The sequence below is a fragment of the Pan paniscus genome, chromosome 9 (genome assembly GCF_029289425.2).
Source record: "Pan paniscus chromosome 9, NHGRI_mPanPan1-v2.0_pri, whole genome shotgun sequence".
NCBI lineage: Eukaryota > Metazoa > Chordata > Mammalia > Primates > Hominidae > Pan > Pan paniscus.
This window is the reverse complement of record NC_073258.2, coordinates 34,835,426-34,858,503: the sequence shown is the minus strand read 5'-3', so window position 1 is coordinate 34,858,503 and position 23,078 is coordinate 34,835,426. Positions and strand designations below refer to the sequence as shown.

Genomic DNA, 23,078 nt, shown 5'->3' with positions numbered 1-23,078 from the left:
TCCAGTACTTACATACTGCTGAATTCTACAGAGCCTATATACAGTTACGTGTTTCTCTGAGTTAATGGTGACTATAAATATAATTCCAGGATATTTTGACTGTGACTACCAATCATTAGATAATCAAATGCCTCTCTCTTTTTCTCTCAAATGCCTTTCTTTTTAACTGCCACAAGTATTACCTGAACCTTGATAGTATATAGAGAAGCTAGATTTTATAAACTAAAATTTTAAAGTATTGTCAAAAACAGAATTGTCAGCTTTTTATTTTGGTAAGTAAAGATATTAAAAATGCAAACAATACAATCTATCATTACTATCATTTTATGAAAGAGAACATTTTAACATCAAACATATATTAAGGACATAATCTCAGGATAAAGGATAGTCCTTTATAAGAAAAGACATTTGATGACCTTATATTGACATTTTTTGCCATGGACTAGTGAATGTTTTGTCATGGATCAGTACTTGTCTGCAGACTGGTATCTGAGAACCACTGAAATATAGCATAACAAAATATTAATGTTGAACTGTTGCTGAGGATTATGTTGCATAGATATCTCAGGTGTTTTCTTGAGGAGCATTCCCATTCTACCTGTACTAAAAGGGATCATTACTCTTGATAATGGCCAACTGTTTTTCAGTGCTCTGCAATCATGCTTTCATCTGTCTTACTTTTCTAGTAGTAAAATTTAGAGCATAGAAAGCTAAATTCTCATGATAGGAAATATTTTCTATTGTGATTTAATTATAGTTTAGTCCAGTTATAAGCATAGTTATGTTCCTGTAGTCATACTATTAACAAGAATAATATACTTAGTTTTTTTCATAGTATTAACTAGGGTCATTTAGTTAGTTTTTGGAAGATTAAAGCATTAGCAAATGGCTTCATTGTGAACTTTCACAATATCAATTTTTTTCAGAGATGGTTTTCAAAAGAGAGAGGCATTTGGATTATCTAAGTTATTGGTAGTCATAGTCAAAAGATCCTGGAATTATATTTACAGTCACCATTAACTCAGAAAACACATAACTACATATTTATGACTACCATAGGCGCTGTAGAATTCAATGGTACATAAGTACTGGACTTAGAGCTCATGAAGGGGCAAGTTAAGAGTTATGGTCTTAGTGTAGCTGATCTAACAAAATTGCTAGATCAGCTCTCTCTGTTATCCAGATGCAACAATACCCCAAATAATTTCCTAATAGAATATACTATACTTAATCTTAGCCAAAAGGCCAGGAAACAATCCCTGTTAGAATATAAACTCCATGGCCTGGCACAGTGGCTCACGCCTGTGGTCCCAGCGCTTTGGGAGGCCGAGGTGGGTGGATCACCTGAGGTCAGGAATTCGAGACCAGCCTGACCAACATGGTGAAACCCCACCTCTACTAAAAATACAAAATTAGATAGGTGTCATGGCACATGCCTGTAATCCCAGCTACTCGGGAGCCTGAGGCAGAGGAATTGCTTGAACCTGGGAGGCAGAGGTTGCAGTGAGCTGAGATTGCACCACTGCACTCCAGCCTGGGCAACAAGAGTGAAACTCCCTCTCAAAAAAAAAAAGAGTATAAACTCTTTAAGGACAGCAACATTTCCACTGATGTAGCATAAAAACCTAAAACAGTGTCTGGCACATCATAGCAGCTCATTAAATTTTCTTAATGACTGAAAGATGAACATGAATAAACTCATAGTCTTTCTAAGTTTAGATATTGCCTGGTCAGGACTTCTAGTTAAGCTGTTTAACCCCACATTACATATTTTTGAAACTGCAATAAAATGACACTAATATATCCACAAGGACAAGGAAATGGGGAGGAAACAGTAATAGTACTAAAAAGTGGGAACCAGATGGACAATGGTAATTTACTTAGCACAAGAGAAGAAGTAGAAATGAAATCAAAGATGCAGAAATGGTCAGGATTTGCAAGTATCATGTGCCTCTAGAAGTACAGTATGCAGCTGAAGCCAGAAACTAAATCTATATAAGAAGCCATTGCAATCCCATATTTTCTTTCCCACCCTGCCCAAGTAGACAGTGCTCCTCTCCTACTTTGCAGAAGATTGGAGGTTTCTGTTGGAGAATCTGAGGAACAGCTGAGGTTTGGGGGGAAGGGGATCTAGTGGTTTGCTGGAGCCAGCCTTTGCCAGTGGGGACTGGTTGTTAGATATTAAGGAATTTTGTGAACTGGTTGTTAAACCAATGGTAGTTTGAAATTAACTATGATGTGAATATTTAACATGAATGAAAATGGCAAATGCCTCAAATCAGGCTTTTTTTTTTTTTTTGAGAGCTAGTTTATCAGTTTACTACTACGAGTATGATATTGACAAGAGATTGGAAGTCTGAATTCTAAATGGTGAGACCTTCCAGCCCAGTATCCTCATTTAGAGGGCAGCTAGCCTAACTCTCCGGCAGAAAAATGGAAGATTCCTTTCAGGGGAAGCTAACCTGCCCGAGAGAAAAGACTATAGCTGCTACAGTTAAGCTTTCCCAGTGAAATAGCTCAGCCAGATCAATCCACAGTGAAACCTACCATTTGACAAAACTTTCAGCCAGCATTTTAATACCTCATTTTAAAATATGAATAGGTAGTTAAGGATTACTGGACATTTGAAGAAAGCCTCTGATATGGTTTAGATATTTATCCACCCAAATCTCATGTTGAGATGTAATCCCCAATGTTGGAGGTGGGACCTGGTGGGAGGTGTGTGCGTCACGGGGGCAGATTCCTCATGGCTTGGTGCTGTCCTCAAGATAGTGAATGATCTCGTTTTCACGAGATCTGGTTGTTTAAAAGTGTGTGGCACCTGCCTGCCTTGCTCTTGCTCCTGCTTTCACCATGTGATGTGCAAGCTCCCACTTCACCTTCCACCACGAGTAAAAGCTTCCTTAGGCCTCGCCAGAAGCAGATGCCAGTGCTATGCTTCCTGTACAGCCTGCAGAACCATGGGCCAATTAAACTTCTTTTCTTATAAATTACCCAGTCTCAGGTATTTCTTTAACAATACAAGAACAACCTAATACAGCCTCCAATATGAAAAACAGACAAAACAAATAGGATAATGAAAAAACCTTGTAGAAACTAAGAAAGTATGTTTAGTTAAAGGGAATATGTTAATCTACAAAACAAGAATTTTGAGTTTATAAAGAAACTCAGAGAATAAATGAGAGCCCTTTAGATAAATATATTAGCAGACATAAAAAGTGCAAAGGAAAGGTTGGAAGATAATACTGTCTTCTAAAAAGTAGAACCAAAAGACAAAAAGATGGAAAACAGGAAAGGAAATTGGGGGGTCAGTTCAAGATGTCTGGTGAGTGTCAGAGAGAGAAGAGAGAAAATAGAGGGAGAGGAAATGACCAAAGAATTAATACAAAAAAGTCATCCAGGCCTGACAGATGTAAGTTTATCTTGTCCAATACCAATGCATATCATTATGAAATTTTGTACAACACATAAAGAAAAGATTCTAAAATTGTACAAGAAAGTAGGTAATATACAGGGATTAAGAATGAGAGTGGTAACACAAGGTTTCAGACTTCTCAGTGGCAACACTGGAACGTAGAAGATAATAGAACCATGCCTTCAGATGTTGGGAAAAAATTGATTTCTGAAGCAGAGTTGTATTGTATTTAGCCAAACAAATTGCCGAGTATTGGTAGAATCAAGACATCTTCAGACATATAGGGTCTCAAAAAATTTACCACCCTATGCCTCCTTTATCAAGAAGTAGTAGAATGTTTGTGCTACCAAGACAAGGGAGTAAACCAAGACAGGAAACTATGGGATCTGGGAAACAGGAGACTCATGACAGAACTGAAAAAGGGTATCCTCAGAGATAACCTAATTTGTATAGCTGACAGAGAGAAGTAGGTCAAAATTGTAATGGAAGGATGGATGTCTCCAAAAAACTGAAATCGAGAGAATACCTGAAGTAGGTAGTTTCCTTTAGATAGAGTTATTGGGTGCAGACAAGAAATGATTGATATTGCTAGTGCACTGTTTTAAGAGCATGATGTTCTTGGCCATTTATTATTACTAGGATAGAGACTGTGGTTTATTCTCCCATATCTTCTCTAAAGTTTTATTTGTTTATCTTCTAAAATACAGTATGTTATCAATAAAAAAAATTTGTTAGAATGTTAAAGTACTAAGCATCTATTATACACACTATAAATATTTAGAAACTACTCTGTTTTATAGTTATGCACCACATAACAATGTTTTGTCAGTGACAGACCACGTGTAAGATGGTGGTCCCATAAGATTATAATGGAGGTAAAAATTCCTATCATCTGCTAGTATCATAGCCATCATATTGTCATAGCACAACACATTACTCACACGTTTGTTGGTAATGCTAGTATAAACAAACCTGCTGCACTGTCATATAAAAGTGTAGTACATACAATTATATATAGTACATAATACTTGATAATAATGACTGTTACCAGTTTATGTATTTATTATGCTATACTACTTATCATCATTTTAGTTTACTCCTTCTATTTATTAAAAAAAAAGTTGGCCAGGCGTGGTGGCTCATGCCTGTAATCCCAGCACTTTGGGAGGCCAAGGCGGGCGGATCACGAGGTCCGGAGTTCACAACCAGCTTGACCAACATGGTGAAACCCCGTCTCTACTAAAAATACAAAAATTAGCCAGTGTGGTGGTATGCACCTGTAATCCCAGCTACTCAGGGGGCTGAGGCCAGAGAATCGCTTGAACCTGGGAGATGGAGGTTGCAGTGAGCCGAGATCGCGCCATTGCAGCCCAGCCTGGGCAACAGAGCAAGACTTTGTCTCAAAAAAAAAAAAAAAAAGAAAAAGAAAAAGAAAAAAAAGTTAACTGTGAAACAGCCTCAGGCAGGTCCTTCAGGAAGTATTCCAGAAAAGGGAGTATTATGACAGGAAATGACAGTTCTGTGGGTATTACTGTCCCTGAAGACTTTCCAGAGGGAAAATATGTGGAGGTGGAAGACATAATATGGATAATCCTGACTCTGTGTAGGCCTAGGCTAATGTGTGTGTTTGTGTGTTAGTTTTTTTTATAATATTTACAGTGGCTTTATTAATATTCATTAAAAACTAGAAATAGCATAAATGTTCAACCCAGAGGTCAATGTATAAACAAACTATGGTGCATCCATACAACAGATTACTCAGCGGTAAAAGAGAACCAACTACTGATTCACACAACAAAATGGATGAATCTCAAATGCATTTTGCTAAGTAGATGAAGCCAGACTCAAAAGGCTACATATAGTGTTGTTCCATGATTCCATTTATAGGGCATTCTACAAAAGCCACAATTAGAGAGACAGAAAACAGATTATTGATGGTCAGTGAAGAATAGGGGTGCTGCAAAGTGGCCCAAGGGAACTTTTGGAAGTAATAAAACTGTTCTCTATATCTTCTGGGAGTTACATGAACATATGTATTTGTTAAAATGAACAACTGGGGAGGGGAAATGGGAGCTCCTGTTTAATGGGTTCAGAATTTCTATTTGAGATAATGAAAAAGTTCTGAACATGGATAGTGGTGATAGTTGTACAACATTGTGAATATACTCAGTGCCACTGAATTATACACCTAAAAATGATTAAAATGGTAAATTTTATGTTACATATATGTATTTTTAGCTTTTAGGTTCAGAGGTACATGTGCAGGTTTGTTACATAGGTAAATTGAGTCTCACATAGGTTTGGTGTACAGAGTATTTCGTCACCCAGGTAATTAGTACCTGATTGGTAGTTTTTTTATCTCCCTCCTCCCTCAGTAGGCCCTGGTGTCCATTGTTCCCTTCTTTGTGTCTATATGTGCTCAACGTTTAGCTCCCACTTATAAGTGAGAACATGTGGTATTTGGTTTTCTGTTCCTGTGTTAGTTTTCTTAGGATAATGGCCTCCAGCTTCATCCATGTTGCTGCAAAGGACATGATCTCACTCTTTTTATGGCTGTGTAGTATTCCATGGTGTATATGTACCACATTTTCTTTCTTCAGTCTACTGTTGATGGGCATTTAGGTTGATTCTGTGCCTTTGCTATTGTGAATAGTGCTGTGATGATGTGTCTCAGTTTTTGACCAAAAAGTTTAAAAAGGAAAAATATAAAAATTTAAAAATAGAAAGCTTATAGAATAAGGATATAAAGAAAGAAAATATTTTTATACAGCTGTACAATCTGTGTGTTTTAAGCTAAGTGTTATTTCAAAAGAGTCAAAAAGTTTAAAAAAAGTTTGTAAAGTCAACTAAGCTTGATTTATTATTGAAGAAAGAAAAAATTAAAAAAATTTAGTGTAGCCTAAGTATACAGCATTTATAAAGCCTATATTGGTGAGTAATAATGTCCTAGACCTTCACATTCACTGACCACTCCCTCACTGACTCACCCAGAGCAACGTTCATGGTAAGTACCTTATACAGTTACATGTGTACCATTTTTAATCTTTTATTTTTTTACTGTACCTTTTCATTTTTACTGTACCTTTTCTATGTTTAGATATCCTTAGTTATAAAAATACTATTGTGTTACAATTGCCTACACTAGTCAGTGCAGAAAGATGCTGTACAGGTTTGTAGCATAGGAGCAATAAGCTATACTATATAGTGTACGTGTAGACTATACCATTAGCAGGCTATACCATTAGTAGGCTATACCATCTAGGTTTGTGTAAGTACACTCTATGATGTTCATACAGTGACAAAAATCACCTAATGATGGAATTATCAGAACATATCCCTGTCTATAACCAACACATGACTGTATATACCTATAAATTAAGGAACTGTTACTTTTATAAAAATATCTATGTTATCCTGAAACAGAGGCAATCAAAATAGATATTCACTGGGTACTCTTAAAATGCATAGCTTCTTATGAGCAAGAGGAGAATCTCCATGTTAAAATTGTAAAATTCGTATTAGATATGTTGCCATAATTTTACATAATTTATCTTTGCATACTGATATTCTAGATGTAATTGAGAATTCTCTAAATAGATGGAGTACTATGAATAATATGGAATTCAAATGAGATGGATTTATATATGTAATATGGAAAGTAAGCAAAACTTTTTTTTTAAAGAAAAGCAGATGACAGAACAGTGTATGATATGGTCTCATCTGTATTTTAAAAATATATATATATTTTACATACTTTTATGGTTATATAGACAATTTCTGGAAAGATATACAAGAAACTGCTACAGTGGTTACTTCTGGGGTGGAAAACTGAGAGAATAACTTTACTTTTTAAAAAAAAAAAAATCCTTTTGTGTGGCTTGACATTTTTAACCTGAATGTACATAGCTTTGTAAACAACTTAAAGATTCCAAATGTATTAGGCATGTAGGTAGGAGTTCTATCACTGTTTATCTTTTTATAGAAATTTACTTGGATTATCAGCAGACATTGGAAAAACCTAATAATATTGATGACACTGATTTAATAGCTTTAAAAACCTAGTCTTAGAAAACACGTGGTAGTATTTTTACTCTATAAGTTTATTTTGTGGGAGGGAGAGTGTGGTAGTGATTCTGTTATGTTAGTTCAATGAAGTAATTAAGTTAATATGGTAAATATTTAAGTTATGCTTAAAAAGTGTTAATTTGAAATTAAAATTAAAATTGTATTTAAGAGTTTTCTAGCCAGTTAATTTCTAAAATAAACAGATAATGGAAAAAATGTTCTATGGTAGTTAAATTTCTTTAGTAGAGTTAGGCTGGATCATGCTACATTTCATACTTTTCAGTGCTGTACTTTATATTACCTTTTCAGCACATTAAAACTTATGCAGTGAAACTGAATAATGGCAATGTTTTTATACTCTTTTATAGCCATTTCTTTATCATAACCTCCCCCTATTTTCTGTTAGCTAAACTATAAGCACCTTTCCATTAATTTATGAAAATTATTGTTGAGATAGCACATTATCACTGATCTGTATGGCACTTTCAGCATGTTAGAAGCAAAGGTCCAAGCAACATAAAACACATCAGAATTCATTAATGTGGTATTGATTATTTTTTGGATAATTAATTTTATTGCAGACCCTTGAAAGAGATAATGAGCTGCAAAGGGAGAAGGTAAAAGAAAATGAAGAAAAGTTTCTTAATCTTCAAAATGAGCATGAAAAAGCACTAGGAACTTGGAAAAGACATGTAAGTTTATTAAATAGAAAAATATTAAAATATTTTAAATAGTTTTAGACATTTAAAATAACTATAAATGCTAAGAAAATATTGCAAAAATATTAGAGGACTAAAATCAGACACATTTTTTTCTTGGTCTCATATTTCCAAAAAGGTGAATGCTTTTTAAAAGCTAAATTTAATGAAATTCCCTGTAATGCTTTTATGCAGGGAAGACCACACAAATACATGTTTGTGTATATATGCATGCATATATATATATATATATACACATATATATATAATTTGAGCCCCCATGTGACAAAGAAAAATTAATTTACTTTTTCATAAAACCATTGCATAGTATTTTAGTAAATGATTAAAATAATTATATATGTACTATTATTAACTGATCTATTTTGCTTTCCTCAGCAGTTTTGTTGAGATATATTAGAGCCATGTTTAGAACATGTGTGCAGTAGTTGACTTCTGTAGTATTACCATTTTATCATATTAACAACATATCATAAGGGTTGTTGTATTCTAAACATGGCTATTTCCTTAAATCATATTTTTTTATTTTATAATAATTTTTAATTCAGCAAGGTAGATAATAGTGTAAGATGAGGTGAAATCAAGTTGTGAAATATAAAGGTTCACTTTAAACATTGGTGGACCCCAAGATTGATTATTCTATGCTAATATCAATTTTAATTGCATTTTAAATTCTTTTTAAATAAATAACAGAGTAGAAAGTCACTATGAGTTTATGAAGCTATATTTTGAGAAGGTATGATTATGTTTTAGACTATTGTGCTAATTATACTATGCAATATATTATAGTAATGGATATCTAGATACCAGCTTGATAATATTTTCTGTAGATTATTTTGTTTGATTCAAATTATTACATAAGTAACTCTTGATTTGATTCACTTGAAACTAACATGTTTTCTTTTCTTTTCTTTTCTTTTTGGGGGGGGACAGAGTCTCACTCTGTCCCCCAGGCTAGAGTGCCGTGGACGGATCTCTGCTCACTGCAAGCTCTGCCTCCTGGGTTCACGCCATTCTCCTGCCTCAGCCTCCTGAGTAGCTGGGACTACAGGCACCCGCCACCACGCCCGGCTAATCTTTTGTATTTTTAGTAGAGACGGGGTTTCACTGTGTTAGCCAGGATGGTCTCGATCTTCTGAACTTGCGATCCGCCTGCCTCAGCCTTCCAAAGTGCTGGGATTACAGGCGTGAGCCACATCGCCCGGCCGGAACTAACATGTTTTCTTAATTTATAGTTTGGAGACATCAAGTCTTCACTGATGGTTTTGCTAAGGTTTACTTAAATCTAAGAAAAGTTTTGTATTTAATTTTATCAGAATACTAAAAAATCGTTAAATGGTATACTAGTACAGTTTATCATTAGGCAACAAGCATAGTAATGTTCATTTTAGCATCAGTTAATCTACATTTTATCCATGTACCTTCTTTTCATCCCCAGTGTTTAAAAGCCCATGGAAATGGTGCTATCAGGATAAGGAAAACCGTTTAAGTGAAAAGGAAATATAAACTTAAATATGCCAAACTTGCAAAAAAACCCAAAAAGATCAGTTTAGCTAAGAAAATTAAACATTCAATTTTCTCTGAGACTACAACCATGCTCCTCTCTCAAGAAAAAAAAGAAAACTATTAAGAAAAATAAGTAGTTTCACTGGTGAGGCCTCAATCTATAAATGTGGATAAAGTCGGTTTTATCTTAGAATTTTTTAAGTTCTGCAATCATTTTGCTTCCATTATGATTTGGTACTCAACAGAATACAGATAAGTAAGAAAAAGCTGCCTTGGTTCGATAAGAGTTTTCTTCAGTGGGAGATCACATTTACTTTTTAATTGTATTTCTATCTGTAAGTTTTTCACCATTCTTGAGTGAAGGGCAATAGTAGTGTGGCTACTGAGATTGGATCAAGATAGGTTAAAAAAACAAAGATACTGATAAAAATAAATTGGAATCATATAAACTGCTGTTTCATATTTGGTCATTCAAAAAAATAAACAGTGAAAGAAAATACTATGCTAATAAAACTTGCATATTATTAGATAGTATATTTAAAATTCATTGAAATATTAAAAATAACAATGTTATGTATATCTTTTTATTTTGACTAGATATATAACCAATGGTTGTTATATAGACAAAAAAACAATAAGTGAGAACGTTCAGAAATTAGGGAAAGGGAGGTCACAAAAAGAATTCAATTTGGCCGGGTGTGGTGGCTCATGCCTGTAATCCCAGCACTTTTGGAGGCCAAGGCAGGTGGATCACCTGAGGTCAGGAGTTCAAGACAAACCTGGCCAGGATGGTGAAACCCTGTCTCTACTAAAAATACAAAAATTAGCCGGGCGTGGTGGTGGGCACCTGTAATCCCAGCTGCTTGGGAGGCTGAGGCAGAGAATTGCTTGAACCCAGGAGGTGGAGGTTGCAGTGAGCCGAGATCGCACCACTGCACTCCAGCCTAGGCAACAGAGTGAGACTCCATCTCAAAAAAAAAAGGAAAAAAAAGAATTCAATTCACAACACTTATTGAGCATATACTATGTGTTAGACACTATTCTAGGCACTGGGTTTTCAAAGATGCCTAAAATACAAGGATTATCAAAAGAGCTTACACTCTGCAGGGACAGATAACTATGGAATTAATCACAATAGTGCAAGGTACTTTTAGCATTATTAACAAAGTACTATGAAAGCACAAAATAAATCATTTTCTTTAGCTGGGCTGGAGAAAGTTTTAGAGAAAAGATGACCCTAGAATTTGGCCTCGAAAGATGGAATAGGATTTTTTTTGGGGGGTGTCGGGGAAGATGGAGTCTCGCTCTGTTGCCCAGGCTGGAGTACAGTGGTGCGATCTCGGCTCACTGCAACCTCCACCTCCCGGGTTCAAGCAATTCTCCTGCCTCAGCCTCCCGAGTAGCTGGGACTACAGGCGCATGCCACCATGCCCGGCTGACTTTTTGTACTTTAGTAGAGATGGGGTTTCACTGTGTTGCCCAGGCTGGTCTCGAACTCCTGAGCTCAGGCAACCCACCTGCCTTGGCCTATCAAGGTGCTAGGATTACAGGCGTGAGCCACTGTGCCTGGCTGATGAAATGGGGTTTAAGCATAAGGTTCCCATCTCCACCCTTCCCATTCCATCCTGTTGGCATTTCATTTAAAAAACAATAGAACAATCGGCTGGGCACGGTGGCTCATGCCTGTGATACCAGCACTTTGGGAGGCTGAGGTGGGCGGATCACGAGGTCAGGAGATCAAGACCATCCTGGCCAACACGGTGAAACCCCGTCTCTACTAACAATACAAAAATTAGCCAGGCATGGTGGCACATGCCTGTAATCCCAGCTACTCGGGAGGCTGAGGCAGGAGAATTGCTTGAACCCGGGAGTCAGAGGTTGCAGTGAGCCAAGATCACCACTGCGCTCCAGCCTGGCGAGAGAACAAGACTCTGTCTCAAAAAATAAAAGAAATAGAACAATCATGGAGGCATGAAAGTCCATTTTCAAGGACCATGAATAGTCTGCTCTGAATTAAAAATGGGATGTGTGAAATGTGACATTGGAATATAGGTTGAGATCAGCTTTTGAAGACTTCCTTACTAGGATATTAGAATTTAAGTAATGGGAAGCCATTGAAGGGTTTAAAACAAATAAGTGACACAGGCAGATTGTGTTTTAGAAAAATAATTCTTGCAACAGTATGGAGGATGGCTGTATGGAAAGAAATCAATAAGAAGAATGTTGTAATAATCTAATCATGAACCTATGAGTGTGTGAATTAGGACAGTACCACAATGAAGAGGGATAGATGCAGGATGAATTTTGGAAGTAGACTTGGTATGGTTAGTGACATTTTATATATAATGGATATTGGGAGGGGAAAAGACATCAAATATTCTCAGGTTGGTATAACTCATAGAATGATAATATCATTAACTAGCTTAAGGAATGTAAAAGGAGAAGCAGATTTTGTGGATGAAAATAATGAGTTTAATTTGAGAACTGTAGAATTTATGGTGCTTTCAGGACATCTAGCTTGAAGTGCATACTATCCATTTGGAGATGTTAATCTACTCCTAGGAGAGAGGTTGGGGAGGAGATATAGATTTAAGATTTATTAGCATAAAGGTGAAATTTGAAGTTATAGGTGAAATAATGTGGAAAGAGTGGAACACTTGAAGGAAGAGTGCTTAAGAAGAAAGAACCTTGGGTTTCTTATCCCAGGAAGCAAGAAAAAAGAAGAAAGAACCTTGGGAAAAGCCAACATTTTGTGAGTGGGGTGTGTGTGTGAGAGAGAGAGAGAGGAGAGGGGTGTGTGCATGTGTATGTGTGTGTGTGTGTTTGGGGGCAGGAGGGGAGAGGGAGCTGGTAAGACAGGTAGGAGGATAAAGAGAGAGTACTAGCATGGAAGTCAAGAAAGGAAGCTGTTTCAAGAACAGAGTAGTCAACATGGTCAAATGCTACAGAGCTATTAAATGATGTGAGACTTGGAAAAAATCCTTTTGCTAATTTGCAGGTGATATTTGAGAAAACAGTAGAACAATGAGGGCAGAAGTCAGGGTATTAAGGAGTGATGGGAGGTTAGAATTTGAAAGTAGCAAGTATAGACTTTATTTTAAGAAATGAGAAAGACAGGGCCAGGCTCAGTGACTCATGCCTGTAATCCCAGCACTTTGGGAGGCCGAGGTGGGCGGATCACAAGGTCAGGGGTTCGAGACCAGCCTGGCCAACATAGTGAAACTCTCTAAAAACACAAAAATTAGCTGGGCGTGGTGGTGCAAGCCTGTAAGCCCAGCTGTTCGGGAGGCTGAGGCAGAAGACTCGCTTGAATCCAGGAGGCGGAGGTTGCAGTGAGCCAAGATCACGCCACTGCACTCCAGCCTGGGCAACAGAGTGAGACTCCTTCTCAAAAAAAAAAAAAAAAAAAAAAGAAAAAGTGAAACAGACAGAGGAACTGGGTCAAGGAGGAAAAATATTAGGAATGTGTGTAAAGCATATTTGTAGGCTGACGAGAAGATGCTGGTGTAGTGTGAGAGATTGAGAATAGGAAGAAGAAAAGAGAAAATTCCTAGAATTAGGACTTAGGAAGATAGGAGAGGAAGGAGTGAAGAATACGTGGAGAGTTTAGCCTTGGAAAAGAAATACATTGCAGAGAGAGATTTAAAGATGATTAAAAATAGATGAAATGAACAGAAAGTAACATGAGTTTACACCTACTGGCCTCTATATAGGGCTTTATAGAGGAATATTAATTATAAAAATATTAGGAATAGTAATTATAGTATTTATAATAAGGAATATTACAAGCACTAGTGGAATTTGTGGTAGGAGTTTTAAAATTGTTCAAGAGAAACTTTTATAAGAAACTTTTAAACTTTTATAAAACCACAAATATACTTTTCCATGACAAAAGGATATTTTTCTCCTCAGTGGAACTTACCTTGGCTCATATTTGAGGCTTCTGTGAGAGTACTCCTTTCCCCAAAATCAAGTTTATGAAATTTTATAGGGAGTGAAAGTCTAATTTATGGATATAAATATACGGCTGACATGTCAGTTTCTGTGGTACCACTTAGTGCTTAGTACTCATCTAATGGAATTCAAATCTGTATGTGCAATTTGTAACAAGAAAATTAAACTTTAAGACAACAATGGAAGTATAATGTTTGTAGAATATAAAATTCATAAATTCTTATTTATGAATTTAATTTTTTGTTTTTTATGAATTTAAATAAATTTTTTTATGAGACAAGAGGTAGTTTAATATTGTCATTAAGGACACGGTCCTCAGATTTAGCTTTGGAATTAAATCCTCACTGCCATTTTGTATCTACTTGATCTGGGACAAGTTACTTAACTTCTGTGAGCCTCGTATTTCTTACCTGTAAATTGGGCATAATAATACCTCATAGGGTTTTGCTGAGTATGCAGTTATGCTTATTAAGTAGTCAGCCCAATTCAATAAATGGTAGCTCTTAATATTAGTAATGACTTTGTCATTGTTTTGATTCTTTGACTATTTCCTGAAACTTTTGTTAATGAAATATTTTCAGACAAAACATATTTATATACTTGATATACTTGTTTATTCTGGTTCCTTTTTTATAATAGGCTGAAGAACTTAATGGAGAAATTAATAAGATTAAAAATGAATTATCATCCCTTAAAGAAACTCATATTAAGTTACAAGAACATTATAACAAATTATGCAATCAAAAAACGTTTGAGGAAGACAAAAAGTTTCAGGTAAAATTTAAGTATGTTGTGGGGTACAAACTATCAAAGAAATTAAGACTGTCGCTATGATTTTTTTCCCTGTTTTATACTTTAAGTTTCCCAACTTTAAAAAAATGAGTATATGCATGTGGTCTCTAATACATTTTTAGTTAATTTTTGTATACAGTATGACGTAAGAATTGAAGGTCATTTTTTTATATGAATTTCCAATTGTCCCAGCACAAATATTTGTCGAAAACACTATTTTCTCTCCCACTGTACCTTAGTACTTTCTTTGAAAATCAGTTGATCAAATATATATGGGTCTATTTCTGGACTCTTTATTATGATCCATTGATTATATGTCTATACTTAAGCCAGTACAACACTGTCTTTATTAATGTAGCTTTTAAAGAAGCTATAAAACGTAGCTAAGTCCTTCAATATTGTTCTTTTTCCAAAAAAGCTTTTTCTATTCTAAGTCCTATATTTTCTTATCACTTTTAGAATCAATGTCTCAATTTCTGTTTTAAAAGTCTGTGGGGTTTTATTTGGCATTGAGTCTTCCAGTCGATGAACATGGTATAGCTTCCATTTATTTGGATATTTTAAAATGTCTCTCAGAAATGTTTTGTAGTTTTTATCATATAGGTCTTGGAAATTTTAGGTTAAATTTATTCCTGGATATTTTATGTCTTGGGATCCTAATGTAAACAGTGCTTACAATTTTTATAATTGTTCTTTGCTTATATATAGAAGTACATTTTTTTCAAGACAAGGTCTTACTATGTTGTCCAGGCTGTACATGAACTCCTGGGCTCAAGTGATGCTCCCACTTCAGGCTTCTGAGTAGCTGGGATTACAGGGATGAACTGCCATGCCCAGCTTAGAAGTACAATTGGTTTTTGTATATTGACCTCATTTTTAAATTAAGTTATTGTTATAATAGTTGTTTTCGTTGAACTTTGGGGGTTTCTATAATATATGATCATGTTGTCTGCAAGTTTAAGACAGTTTTACTTTCTTTCTAAAACGCTGTATGCTTTTTCTTTTTCTCAATTTATGCACTAGCTAGGACCCTAATCTAATGTTGAATAACAATTGTGAGAGTGGGCATGCTTGCCTTGTTTCTCATCTTAAATGGAGACTAGTCTTTCACCATTTCTTATCATTTTAGCTATATGTTTTTGTTTATACTCTTTATCAGTTTGAGAACGTTTCCTTTCATATCTGGTTTGCTGAGCTTTTATCACAAATGAGTTTTTATCATGAATGGACATTAAATTTTGTCAAATGCTTTTTTCTGTGTCTATTAAGATGATTGGGTTTTTTTTATTCTTTTCATATTAATTACATCAGTTGACTTCCAGATGTTAACCTGCATTCCTGGGATAAAATTGAGTTGATCATTATATATTATCCTTTTTATATATGGCTGGACTTAAATTGCTAGTGCTTTGTTAAGGATTTTGTATTGATGAGGAATGTAAGTTTTGTTTGTTTTTTCTTTGCAATATTTGAACTGGTTTTTGCGTCAAGAGTAATACTGGTCAAGTAAACTCAGTTGGAATATATTCCTTTCAATGTATAGAGTTGGTATGATTTCTTTATTGAATGTTAGGTCAAATTCACCAGTGGAGCTATGTAGACTTTCTTGGTGGGAATATTTTAAATAACAAATTCAGTATTTAAATTATTTACAGGGCTATTCAGATTCTCATTTCTTCTTATGTTGGTGTGCAGGAAAGAGTTAACATAGCACCCCTGTGAATGCTGTACTTAGAAAGACCTCCTAGCAAAGTTGGCCCCTGGCTGATGCCTGGAAACTTGAATTTTGGGAGGATTCTCACCATTTCCTAACAAGAGTGGCTCACTGTACCTAAACTGTTAGTACAAACAATGTGGTTTATTCTGAACAACTGCTTTCTTTCTGGGATTCTAGAATTTTGGCACCTGCATGAACAGCACCCTCCCCCAAAAAACTTTGGGTGCTGAGTCTCTAATGAGCTTCCCTGGTAGACAGCAATTCACATATATTGTCACAATTCAATGCTGTAGGAGTTAAGCTTGTCTTATGTGACTCTATTAGAAGATGACCTTTGGAAGTCTGGTTTACTCCAGACTGCAACTCATGTGCCTTTTCCTTTACCTATTTTTCTTCGTATTATTTCTCTATAATAAATCTTAGTCATGTGTATGGGTATATATTGAGTCCTATGAGTCCTCCTAATGAATCTGATTTGGGGTGTTGTGGGACCCCAAAAGAGCCAGTTGGGGTAATTTTTATCTTCCAAAGAACTTGTCCTTTTCATAAGTTGTCAAATTTATTGGCTAGGGTTGCTCATAATATTCTCTTATTATTGTAGTCCTCTGGGATCAAATTGATGCCCCTCTATCATTCTTGATATTTGTAATTTGTATCTTCTCTCTCTCGCTCTCTGTTTGTCTTGATCATTTGAGTTAGAAGTTTTCAGTTTTATTGATCTTTTCAAAGAACCAGGTTTTGGGCCAGGTGCAGTGGCTCACTCGGGAGGCTGAGGCAGGGGAATCCCTTGAACCTGGGAGGCAGAGATTGCAGTGAGCCGAGATCGTGCCACTGCACTCCAGCCTGGCAACAGAGTGAGACTCCGTCTCAGGAAAAAATAACAAACAAAAAACAGGTTTTGATTTCATTCATTTCTCTCCCATGTTTATTTATTTGCTATTTCATGGATTTTTGCTATTAATTTTCTTATTTCCTTTACTCTGCTTACTTTGGGTTTAATTTGGTTTTCTTCTAGCTGCTTAAGCTTGAAACATAGATTATTTACCTTTCTTCTTTTCTAATATAAGCACTTAAAGCTATAACATTTCCTCTTAGCACTGCTTTGGTTCCATCCCACAAACTATGATATGTAGTTTTTTCATTTTCATTCGGTTAAAAAAACTATATATATATATATTTTAGTAAAGTATACACAACATACACACACACATATAAACATGAAGCAAAAACTGACAGAACTGAAAAGAGAAAGATAAATTCACAGTTATAATGAAAGATTTTAACATTCTTCTCCCACTAATTGATAGAACAATTATACACACATACACACACACACACACAATCTGTAAGGATACAGAAGACTTGGACAATACCAACTAACTTGGCCTAATTGACATTTATAAAACATTCCACCAACCGGCCGGGCACGGTGGCTCACACCTGTAATCCCAGCACTTTGGGAGGCTGAGGCGAGTGGATCACCTGGGCTCAGGAGTTCAAGACCACCCTGGGCAACATGGCAAAAGCCCGCCTCTATTAAAATAGGAAAAATTATCCGGGCATGGTGGCACGCGCCTGTAGTTCCAGCTACTCAAGAGGCCGAGTCACGAGAATTGCTTGAACCTTGGAGGCAGAGGTTGCAGTGAGGCAAGATGGCACCACTGCACCCCAGCTTGGGCTACAGAGTGAGACTCTGTCTCAAAGAAAACAAACAACAAAAATAAACCTTCCACCAACCAACAGCAGAACACACATTCTCTTCAGCAGCACATGAAATATTCACCAAGATAGGCAATATACGCAAAAAATAAGTCTTAGTACATTTAAAAGGGTTAAAGTCTTACCTAGAATGTTCCCTGACCACAATTAAATTAAATTTGAAGTCACTAACAGAAATATATTTGGAAAATTCTCAAATGTTTGGAAATTTAACAACATATTTCCAGTGGGTCATACTCATACCCATATCCATGGGTCAGAGAGAACCTCACAAGAGAAATCTTAAAATTTTTGAGCATGGACAACATAGCAAAATCCCATGTGTATATCTCTGTGTCTGTCTGTCTGTCTGCCTGCCTGCCTATATGTCTATTGAAAGAGAGACAGGGTCTTGCTCTGTCACCCAGGCTGGAGTGTAGTGGTGTGATCACACCTCACTGCAGCCTCAATCTGCCAGGCTCAAGCAATCCTCCCACCTCAGCCTGACTATGGGTGCACACCACCACACCAGCTAGCTTGCTGCTTCCTTTCTCCCTTCCCTCCCCTCCCCTCCCCTCCCCTCCCCTCCCCTCCCCTCCGTTCCCTTCCCTTCCCTTCCCTTCCCTGATGAGGTTTCACCATGTTGCCCTGGCTCAAAATATTTTAGGATTTTTCTTGTGGTGTCTCCTCTGACCCATGGGTATGAGTATCACCCATTGGAAATATGTTGTTTAATTTCCAAACATTTGAGAAAATTCCAAATATCTTCCTATTAATGATTTCAAATTTAATTTGGTTTTGGTCAGGGAACATTCTAGGTAAGACTTTAATCCTTTTAAATGTACTAAGACCTATTTTTTGGCCAAGTGTATTATCTATCTTGGTGAATATTTCATGTGCTGTTGAAGAGAATGTGTGTTCTGCTGTTGGTTGGTGGAATGTTTTATAAATGGCAATTAGATAAAGTTGGTTGGTATTGTCCAAGTCTTCTCTATCCTTACAGATTGTGTGTGTATCTGTGTCTGTGTTCTATCAATTAGTGGGAGAAGAATGTTGAAATCTTTAATCATAACTGTGAACTTATCTTCCTCTTTTCAGTTCAGTCAGGTTTTGCTTCATGTGTTTGTAAGTCCTGTTATTAGCTATATGATTTATGATTGTTATGACACATTTATTGTTCTGATTTCCTGATTGACCTTTTTATCATTATGAAATATCCATATTTATCCTAGTAATATCTCTTGTCTTAAGGTGTGTTTTGTCTGATAATAATATAGCTATTTCATCTTTTGATTAACATTTGTATTATATATCTTTTTCATCTTGTTACTTTTTTATGGGAGTAGTCATATTTCCTTTTCTTATGTTGAATTATAACATGAGGAAATCTTTAATGTTCTCTTTTTTTTGAGAACTGTTGATTGTATTTTGTTACTGTAGTAAAATGTACATATTGTTTGCTATTTTAACCATTTTTATGTGTATAGTTCAGTGGCATTAAGTACATTCAGAAGTGGGCATGGTTATGTACCAGTAAAATTATATTTACAAAAACAGCTGGGTGCAGTGGCTGATGCCTGTAATCCCAGCACTTTGGGAGGTTGAGCCAAGTGGATCACTTGAGGTGAGGAGTTCGAGACCAGCCTGACCAACATGGTGAAACCCCATCTCTACCAAAATACAAAAACTTAGGCAGATGTGGTGACGTGCGCCTGTGATCTCAGCTACTTGGGAGGCTGAGGCAGGAGAATCACTTGAACCCAGGAGGTGGAGGTTGCAGTGAGCTGAGACCCACCACTGCACTCCAGCCTGGGCAACAGAGCGAGACTCCATCTCCCTCTCCCTTCCCCACAAAACAAAACAAAACAAACAAACAAAAAAACAGGCAGCAGGCTGCATTTGGCCATTTGACTGTAGTTTGCCAATCCTTGTTCTAGAGTTTAATTTATCGTGTATACTTTCCAATAATATTATACCAAAGTTTATGATAAGAAACTTGCAATACTACATTATCATTTTCTCCTTCCTGTCCTTTGTGTTGTTGTTATCATACATTTTACTTCTATATGTTATAAAACCTACCATATATTATTTCAAAGAATTACCTGACAAAGAAAATTAAAAATGAGATAAAGTATCTTTTATATTCACCACCACATTTACCACTTCTGTCACTCTTTATTCCTTTGTTTAGATCCACATGTCCACCTGGTATATTTCTTCAACCTGAAGAACTTCCTTTTAACGTTTTTTTTTTTTTTTGCATATCTGCTGGAATTCTTTCCAGCTTTTGTTTGTCTGAAAAGGTGGTTTATTTCTCCTTAATTTTAAAGAATATTTTCACTGGATATAAAATTCTGGATAATTTTTCTTTCATTAATTTTAAGATGCCATTCCATTTTTTTTTTTTTTTTGCTTGCATTGCTTCTGGCAAGAGGTCTATGACAATTCTTATATTTATAACCCATCTTTATAAGTGTCTTTATATCGGCTGGGCACGGAGGCTTACGCCTGTACCAGCACTTTGGGAGGCCAAGGCGGGCAGATCATGAGGTCAGGAGATCGAGACCATCCTGGCTAACACGGTGAAACCCCGTCTCTACTAAAAATACAAAAATTCGCCGGGCGTGGTGGCGCATGCCTGTAATCCCAGCTACTCAATAGGCTGAGGCAGGAGAACGCTTGAACCCGGGAGGTGGAGTTTGCGGTGAGCCGAGATCGCGCCACTCCAGCCTGGGCAACAAGAGCGAAACTCCACCTCAAAAAAAAAAAAGTGTCTTTATATCTCTGACAGCTTTTAAGATTTTTCCTTCATGTCTGTTTTCAAGCAGTTTGATTATGATGTACCTTGGTATGGTTTTCTTGATGCATATCTTGCTTGGAATTTATTGAATTTCTTGGCTATATATAGTTTTCATTAAATTTGGAGAAGTTTTGGTCATTTCTTCAATTTTTTTTTCTGTCCCCCTCGTCTACTTTCTGGGACTTCAGTTACACACGTTAGACTGCTTAATATTGTCCCACAGGTTACTGAGGATCTACTGCATATTTTTTCAGTCTTTTTTTCCCTCTCTGCTTCAGTTGGGATTGTTTCTGTTGTTATGTCCTGAAGTTCATTTGTATTTCTTTTTTAAATGTCTAATCTGCTATTAAGCCTATTCAGTGAGTTTTTAATTTTATTTACTGTAAATTTCATCTCTAAAATTTCCATTTGGTTCGTTTTTTTCTTTTGGGATTTAAAATTTTTCTCTTCATTATGTTCATATCATTGTCCTTTAAATCCTTGAACATTTGTAATAGCTGTTTTAAAGTTCCTTTGCTAATTCTATTACCTCTGTCATTTCTGTATTTGTTTTGATTACATTATAAATAGTGACATAACAGGTAACATTTTCCTGCTTCTCTCCCTGTCCAGTAAATTTTTATTGTGTTAGAACATTTTGAATTTTACATTGCTGATTGCTAGATTTTGCTATCTTTATTTCAAGAATGTCAAAGTTTCACAGGAGGTTAAGTTACTTGCTGATAAGCTTCATCATTTTGAGGTTTATTTTTAAACTTATGGAAGCATCTAGAATAGCCCTAGAATGGCATGATCCTGCTGGGGTCTCTACAAAATGTCCCAGTTATTCAGTAAGTTCATTCCTGTCTGGCTTGTTGGAACTCAGAGTTTACCTAGACCTGTGGGAGCTCTGGAAATTGCTCAGCTTGTGGCTCCCCTGCAAGTCTTCATGGACTTTTACTCCTCACATGTCCAACTTAATATCCAGCAACAGATTAAATAGCAGATGCCTGGAGCTCTTTTTCTGGATAGCGCCTTCATCTTCAGTACATTGCCTCACAAATCACAGCCAGTTTAGCCTCTCTAAATTCTGATGTTTGTCTTCCCAACTCAGACCATCTTGCTTTGCAAGAGTGCCCCTTCCTTGTGCTATGGTGTAGCAAGTGTCTAGGCAGTAAGCCTGAGTAATCATAGGGTTCATCTCACTTTTTCCTCTTTCTCTCAGAGAACACAATTTTCCCTGTTTGTAGTTCATTGTCTAAAAACTTGTTTCATACACTGTATCTAGTTTACTAGTAATTTACAGTGGGAAGGCAAGTCAAGTTCTCTGGTATGGCTGGAAGTCTAAATTTTAAAGATCATACAATATACGTTCTATGGAAGTATACTATTTTTAAAGAGCTCTGTAATTAGTCCTTAAAGCAGATATTTTTATTTTTTTATTATACTTTAATTTTTAGGGTATATGTGCACAACCTGCAGATTTGTTACATATGTATACATGTGCCATGTTGGTGTGCTGCACCCATTAACTCATCATTTAACATTAGGTATATCTCCTAATGCTATCCCTCCCCGCTCCCCTCACCCCACAACAGGCCCCGGTGTGTGATGATTCCCTTCCTGTGTCCATGTGTTCTCATTGTTCAATTCCCACCTATGAGTGAGAACATGCGGTGTTTGGTTTTTTGTCCTTGCGATAGTTTGCTGAGAATGATGGTTTCCAGCTTCATCCATGTCCCTACAAAGGACATGAACTCATCCTTTTTTATGGCTGCATAGTATTCCATGGTGTATATGTGCCACATTTTCTTAATCCAGTCTCTCATTGATGGACATTTGGGTTGGTTCCAAGTCTTTGCTATTGTAAATAGTGCCACAATAAACATACGTGTGCATGTGTCTTTATAGCAGCATGCTTTATAATCCTTTGGGTATATACCCAGTAATGGGATGGCTGGGTCAAATGGTATTTCTACTTCTAGATCCCTGAAGAATCGCCACACTGACTTCCACAGTGGTTGAACTAGTTTACAGTCCCACCAACAGCGTAAAAGTGTTCCTATTTCTCCACATCCTCTCCAGCACCTGTTGTTTCCTGACTTTTCAGTGATCGCCATTCTAACTGGTGTGAGATGGTATCTCATTGTGGTTTTGATTTGCATTTCTATGATGGCCAGTGATGATGAGCATTTTTTCATGTGTCTTTTGGCTGAATAAATATCTTCTTTTGAGAAGTGTCTGTTCATATCCTTCGCCCACTTGTTGATGGGGTTGTTTGTTTTTTTCTTGTAAATTTGTTTGGGTTCTTTGTAGATTCTGGATATTAGCCCTTTGTCAGATGAGTAGAATGCAAAAATTTTCTCCCATTCTGTAGGTTGCCTGTTCACTCTGATGGTAGTTTCTTTTGCTGTGCAGAAGCTCTTTAATTAG

The 23,078-nt window shown here is 36.3% G+C and overlaps 1 protein-coding gene across 2 annotated transcripts in view; it reads left to right on the top strand.

The window, feature by feature from the left end:
* Positions 1-23,078, top strand: part of CCDC73 (coiled-coil domain containing 73) — a 192,522-nt gene that overhangs the window by 145,601 nt on the left and 23,843 nt on the right. For both annotated transcript variants that reach the window (XM_008955871.4, XM_055094262.2), the window contains 2 exons: positions 8,062-8,172; positions 14,296-14,430. In XM_008955871.4, coding sequence (XP_008954119.4) covers positions 8,062-8,172; positions 14,296-14,430 — 246 coding nt within the window. The remainder of the gene's footprint in view (positions 1-8,061; positions 8,173-14,295; positions 14,431-23,078) is intronic.